The sequence below is a fragment of the Palaemon carinicauda genome, chromosome 12 (assembly GCF_036898095.1).
Source record: "Palaemon carinicauda isolate YSFRI2023 chromosome 12, ASM3689809v2, whole genome shotgun sequence".
Lineage (NCBI taxonomy): Eukaryota > Metazoa > Arthropoda > Malacostraca > Decapoda > Palaemonidae > Palaemon > Palaemon carinicauda.
In genome coordinates, this window is record NC_090736.1 from 47,911,437 (window position 1) to 47,918,338 (window position 6,902).

General features: G+C 36.1%; 1 protein-coding gene across 1 annotated transcript; it reads left to right on the forward strand.

The window, feature by feature from the left end:
- Positions 1-5,941: 5,941 nt before the first annotated feature.
- Positions 5,942-6,565, forward strand: LOC137650796 (uncharacterized). Its single transcript, XM_068383951.1, has one exon. The coding sequence runs from the start codon at positions 5,942-5,944 to the stop codon at positions 6,563-6,565; it is 624 nt and encodes a 207-aa protein (XP_068240052.1).
- The last annotated feature ends 337 nt before the right edge of the window (positions 6,566-6,902 follow it).

Consider the following 6,902-nt stretch of genomic DNA (forward strand, 5'->3'; position numbering starts at 1 on the left):
TTAGCGAGATCGGTGTTACTGAATAGACATAAGTCATGGTATGACAATTAAATAATATCCAACAGATTTTGTAAATTTCAGAACGAAGCCCACTTCAAAATATTGGGAGTGAAACGGCAGGACGGGATATGAAATGAAACTATAAGAGAAATTATGAGGGGCAAATGAGATGGTTTGGTCATGCTCTTTGCACTTCCCAAGAGAGATAAGTTCACCAAACTTTTAACTAGGCTCCACAAGGCACTTGAAGAGTTAGAAGACCCAGACCTACATGGCTGAGAACTATAAAGCATAAGGTAAGACATGACGCATGGAGAAGTATTGATTTAAAAGCTCAAGATAGAGATGACTGGCGAAATAGAAATGATACCCATTGCCGTCAATAGGAGATGCTAATGATAAGGATGATGATGATAAGAATGATAATTTAATGAATAAGAACAGTGAAAACGTGTCTCAATCTATCCACAACTTGGCACTTTTAGTGTAACTCTTCAAACCCCTACTATTGTATGTATTCATAAACTAATGCTGATTGGCAAGATCCTACGGCAATTCCCTCTCGTGAGAAACCAATGAATGTCAAATCTAACAAAAATGGATAACATGCAGGCATGTTTGAGTACCCAGTATAACCACCACTAATTTCTTCCCCGAGGAAATCAATCGGAATATAATTTCACTTTCCCTTCAATTTAGGTTATCTGGGTTTAATGGTTTTATTTGTGCTTTGTAACTGCATAAAGAAACTAATTGAACCAATTCTCTCTAACAGCAATAGATGCTGATTAGACTGGTCTTCCACTGTCTTTGGTTAGACTTCTCTTGCTTGAGGATACACTTTGGCACACTATTATATCTTACTTCTCTTCCTCTTGATTTATTTAAGTTTTTATAGTTTATATAGGAGATATTTTATTTAATGTTGTTACTATTCTTAAAATATTTTTTTTTTTTTTTTAGTTTCCTTTCCTCACTGGGCTATTTTCCCTGTAGCAGCCCCAGGGCTCTTAGCATCCTGCTTTTCCAACCTAGGGTTATAGCTTAGCAAGTAATAATAATAATAATAATAATAATAATAATAATAATAATAATAATAATTATTATTATTATTATTATAATAATGATAATAATAATAATAATTGAAAAACGATCCAATCTTATGTTTTGAGCATCTCTCATATCTATTCCGTTTTTACTTCAAATAGTACTTGATTAACATAGATTTGATCTAATACTCCACTTGCTCGTCGATCTATATATATCGATACATTTTTATGTACGCCCATCTTAATTAAAATTAAATTAAGTCTTTTTCTTGAATTGAAATAGCATTCCCATAATCCTCTGCCCGTTCACCTTTCGGTACAATCCAGTAATCCTTCGCTAAACGAGATGAAACCGGAGATTTAAATCCAGAAAATGGATTATTTGAATCATACTAACCATAAATTTAACGTTGTATGAGGTACAATAGATTGCAGAGAATTGTACGAACATATCTTGACTATATTCTTTCTCTATCACTTCCGCCAACGAAGTTGGAAGGAGGTTATATTTTACCCCCTGTTTGTGGTTTTGTTTGTGCGTCTGTGTGTGTTTTTGTGAACAGTTTCATGGCCACAATTTTAATCGTAGAGTAAAGAATCTTTCATGAATTAACTTTTATGTAAAAAGCTGGAAACTATTAGATTTTGAAAGATGAAGGTCAAATGCCAAGGTCACGGTCAAGCAAAATGTCCAATTCTCGTAATCAGCCATATGTATGGACATCATTGCCAAAGAGAATTCAAATTTGGTTCATATTTGAGTGCATAACAATCGGCGCAAATTAATACATGTCAAAGGACATGCAAAATGTAAAATTCCGGTCATCAACCATAGGGCTACAATTTTAATCGTAAAGTAATGAAACTTGTAGGGATTTTAAACTGTTATGTAAAGAGCTGGAAAATTATTAATTGATTCTGGGAAAGCTAAGTTGGTTTCGAGAAATAAACAGAGTGCTTTTCTAGTTCCGTGTTATAATGATCTTTTTTTTTTTCTTACATTTATTTTGCTGAAATTACTGTTTATCTTTTTACTTAATCTCCTTCCTGTTTTTCACCCTACCATCTCTCTTAACTTCTGCTGAATGACCTCCCCGGTTAAAGTGCCATTCCATATGACCTACATTGATAAATCTAATCCTATCAAATAATTCATTATTCATTTAGGAATTAAAAGTAAAGAAATGGCATTATATTATAGAGCAATTTTGAAAACAAAAAGATATAATTCAATTTTGTTTATTTAGATGGAAAATTCATTCAAGTCAGAAAAGTCACCATTTCCTATATCATCATATTCAATACTCAGCATCTCTCCTATATAACAAAAATTAACTCTCTCTCTCTCTCTCTCTCTCTCTCTCTCTCTCTCTCTCTCTCTCTCTCTCTCTCTCTCTCTCTCTATGCATATATATATATATATATATATATATATATATATATATATATATATATATATATATATGTGTGTGTGTGTGTGTGTGTGTGTGTGTGTGTGTGTGTGTGGTTATCCTCAGCTCTCCAAATCCAACTCGGGTAGGGGTGAAAGTCGGTGCTTGAGTGTGTTCATATATATCTACTGTAAATACATAGCCGCCATTTTTTACGCATCACTTACACTAGATTTATACGGCAAACTCTTTACGTGTCATCGGCAGAAGGTTCTGCTTTATCTCTTCCAATAACAGAACCAAAGTTTCAGCCTAACGTAACCAAGTAAATAACGACTCCCCCACACTTCATGGATTAGAACCCTCCTGTCAATACCTGCAGGGGAGGAAGAAGAAGAAGAAGAATTAGAAGAAGAGTTGAATGTAGTCATAGTCATGTGATCTTACCTCCTCGCCTCTCTTCTTACCTTTATACTTCAGAAGACTCCAATACGGGCAGAAGTCTTCTTTTTATAGTTTATATCTGAAAGATGTTTTAGTGAAGTTACTATTCTTAATTTTTTTTTATTTTAATTGCTCATTAATTATCATATAGTGTATTTATTTGCTAAATTCCTTTCCTCATTGGGCTATTTTTTCCTGTTGGAGCGCTTACGCTTATAGCATCCTGTTTTTCAAACTAGGGTTGTAGCTTAGCTAATAATAATAATCCTTTCATGAGCTATTTCATTAGTTTCCATAGGATTTCCTAAACGTCCTATGACGTCGTCCATATGATTAAAATTCGACGAAATTGTTGAAACGGGTCGTTATGTAGACAGAAGTGAATCTCGGATGGCTGGTCCTTCCTGATTTCACAAGACTCTCAAGTTTTGTTTTTTAATAAGGATGTGACACTCAGGGGAGTATCAGCTCAAACCTCTCTTCATATCCATCGAGAAAATCTTTTATTTTCCCTTTTTTTTTTCTTTGCGTCTATTTTTGAGCACTACTTTTGTTCCAAGCTGAACCTGTGCATCATCAAAGCGGAGGAAGACCTTGGTTAGTAATGCTTTCTCTACTGGTGTAAACCTCTCTCTCTCTCTCTCTCTCTCTCTCTCTCTCTCTCTCTCTCTCTCTCTCTCTCTCTCTCTCTCTCTCTCTCTCTCTCTCTGTGTGTGTGTGTGTGTGTGTGTGTGTGTGTGTGTGTGTGTTTACGTTATACAGCGAAGGCTACGGAATATCTACGTCCGTGATGTTATAGCTATGTTACCTATCATTAAGATTCTCTCTCTCTCTCTCTCTCTCTCTCTCTCTCTCTCTCTCTCTCTCTCTCTCTCTCTCTCTAAGTTATACAGGGAAGGCTACGGATGTTCTAGCTGTATGTTATCAAATGAACCGATTTCTTTTGATCTTTGATAACAAAATTTCTCCCTCGTTTCTAAGATTTCAATTTTAATAATTAACTCAATAATACCAGCGATTGATATTTTGTACTTATATTTACGAATATTTTTTTTTCTATTTTGGCGTTAAGGAAACTTAGTATAATGCTAAAAGTACAATGTATTTAAAAGGACGAAAAAACAATGCTTTTATATCTTGTCTATCCTCAATTGAAGGTAACTTAAATTGTCTATAAACGTGGTTTTGAGTAGATGTTAATAGTGTCAACAAACGCAACACATTACTGATAAGATTTTCACCATGATCTCCTTTAGTCCATTTGAAATTTAAAGAAAACTTGAGCATTTAATACTTTTCTTTTTGGTGATGGTTTCCTCATCAACTGTCTAACAAAACGTCCTGTGTTAATTTTTTTTTTTTTTTAAACAGATGATAGGATGAAGTATTATCAGAAACATAGGATCTTTCACAGATTCTAAGTATATAAAAGCATAATCTATTCAAACACGCTCTAACATAATAAATTTGCTGTGATAGTGTCATTGTGTGGTTGACCAGGGTTTGTAAAGTATGCTTGAACAAGGGAAAGGTGCCAAAGGCGTGGGTAAGAGGAAGGTGCCAAAGTCGTGAGTAAGGGGAATATCAATTCAAATGGGTAAAGGTAAAGGTAATAAAAGCGACTGCAATAATTAATTATACGGAAAAACGTTAGTCTACCAGAAAAGCATGGTATCTTGGAATGCTGTCTTGTAAGAGTTAAAGGCAAAATATAAACACAAGTTCATGCACAGGAGAATACAATAGATATAAATATACTTTTTGGCAACACATTATCTATTATGAATCCCACTATAAGAAATACTAGTGGAGCCATTGCTGTATAATAAGCAGACTATTGTAGGTTTTTTTAATATCATTATACCGGGAAATGTGTCAGTAATATCGTATTTCAATAAACATACTCTTCCATTCTTGAGTACTCCATTGTTAACTAGAAATTCATTTAATAGGACTCCATCAACATAAACAGACTTAATCAAATTTACTTATTCAAGATGAACTCCATAATAACGCAGGAATCTCCATAGAAGGCTTTTTCATAGTCCACAAATGCCATCAAAAGTGGATTTCTATATTCTACACATTGCTGCATTGTTGTACAATATGTCTTGAAATGAAAATTTAGTCAAGACAACTTCTACCTTTCTAAATCCTGCTTGTTCATCTCTCAAGTTTTCATCAATCTTTCTCTTTAGTCTCTTTAGTACAATTTTAGCATTAACTACCTTCTTAAACTTCTCCTCGAATGCAAGCTAGCCTCAACTTGGTACCGGTCCCAAGCCCGGGGAGGGTTGGTGGTAAGAAAGGCATCCGGCTATAAAAAATTAGCCAAAACATCTATAATCATCTATGGTCATCGAGTATAAACAGAATGAAATTAATGCTGGGGCGTTCCCCTTAGGCGACGCGTTGGGACCTCGCCTGATCCCTCCGAAATCGGCCAGGGCTACCCAGTCATGGGCGGGATGGGTTAAAGAGGCAACCTCATAGGAAAATATTTGAGGAGAGGATGAGAGTAGCAACTCTGAATGTGGGGACAATAACTGGAAAAGGGCGAGAGCTGGTTGACCTCATGGAGAGAAGGAAGATTGGAGTGCTGTGTGTGCAGGAGACCAAGTGGAAGGGAAATAAGGCAAGAGAACTAGGCAGAGGTTGTAAATTATATTACAGTGGAGTAAATATTGAAGGAAAAAATGGAGTAGGAATAATATTATCGAAAGAGTTGAAGGAATGTTTGATTTGGGGTGAATAGGAAAAATGACAGAGTTATGAGTATAAAGCTAGGACTGGGAGCAACAATAGTCAATGTGGTGTGTGCCTATGCCTGCAAACTGGATGTACAGAGGAGGAGAAGGATACATTCTGGGAGGAGATAGACCAGGAGCTTGGAATAATTCCTGCAAGGGAAAGGGTAATTATAGGACGAGATCTGAACGGCCACTAGGGAATTAGTAGGGAAGGGATAGAGAGAGAGTGCATGAAGGTTAGGGTGTGGGTGAGAGAAATGATTGGGGAGAGAGAGTGATTGATTTTGCATTGGCTTTTGACCTAGCAATGATCAGCACTTTCTTTGAGAAAAAGATTAACAGACTGATTACTTACAGTAGCGGTGGCAGTGAGAGCCAGATAGATTTGTTGCTGTGTAAGCGAGACCATCTAACGGAAGTTACAAATTGCAAGGAGATAAATGGGGAGAGTGTAGCAGGGCATCTTAGGTTATTGGTAATTGATTGCAGACTAATGAATTGTAGGAGAAGTAAAAAGACGAGAATGGACCCAAAGATTAATTGGTGGAAATTGAAAGAGGAAGAACTGAGAGTCTTCTTTAGGGAAAGAGTGCTGGAAGCATTAAGGTTACATAAGGATGTACAAGAATGGTGGACCGAGAATAGTAAAGTGAGTCTAAGGATCGGTGAGGAAGTACTTGGAGAGTCATCAGGAATAAGACCCCAAAATGATAAAGAATCGTGGTGGTGGAATGATGAGGTGCAAAAATGGGTAAAACCCAAGAAAGAAGCCAAGAAGAAGGCAGATCTATCAGGACAAGAAATTGATAAAGAAAACTATAAACAAGCAAAGAAAGAAGTAAGAAGACCAGTAGCAAAGGCAAAGGCACAGCCATTGAATGAAGTATATGAAGTGATGGAAACGCCAGAAGGAGAGAAGAAAATATTATAAATTGCTAAGGCCCGAGATGCTGCATCTAAAGACCTGACACAGATAAAACAAGTAAAAGACAGCAATGGTACTGTATAGTTCTAACAGAAGAGAAGAGAATGAAATTAAAAGAAGGTGGGAAACTTGTTTTTAAGGACTATTGAATGAGGAGAACCCAAGAACAGTATTTGAAGATGAACTCCCAAACGAGACAATTACCATAGGAGTAACTAGAAGAGAAGTAGAACAAGCAGTAAAGAAGATGAAAAATAGTGAAGCTCCAAGACTGGATAGTATACCAGCAGAGGTATGGAAGGGTCTTGGGGAGGAAGGCATAGATATCTTGTGGGACCTAACG

What these genes read in the sequence shown, in the direction of transcription:
- LOC137650796 (XM_068383951.1), top strand. Translation starts at nt 5,942, where the DNA reads ATGATCAGCACTTTCTTTGAGAAAAAGATTAACAGACTGATTACTTAC.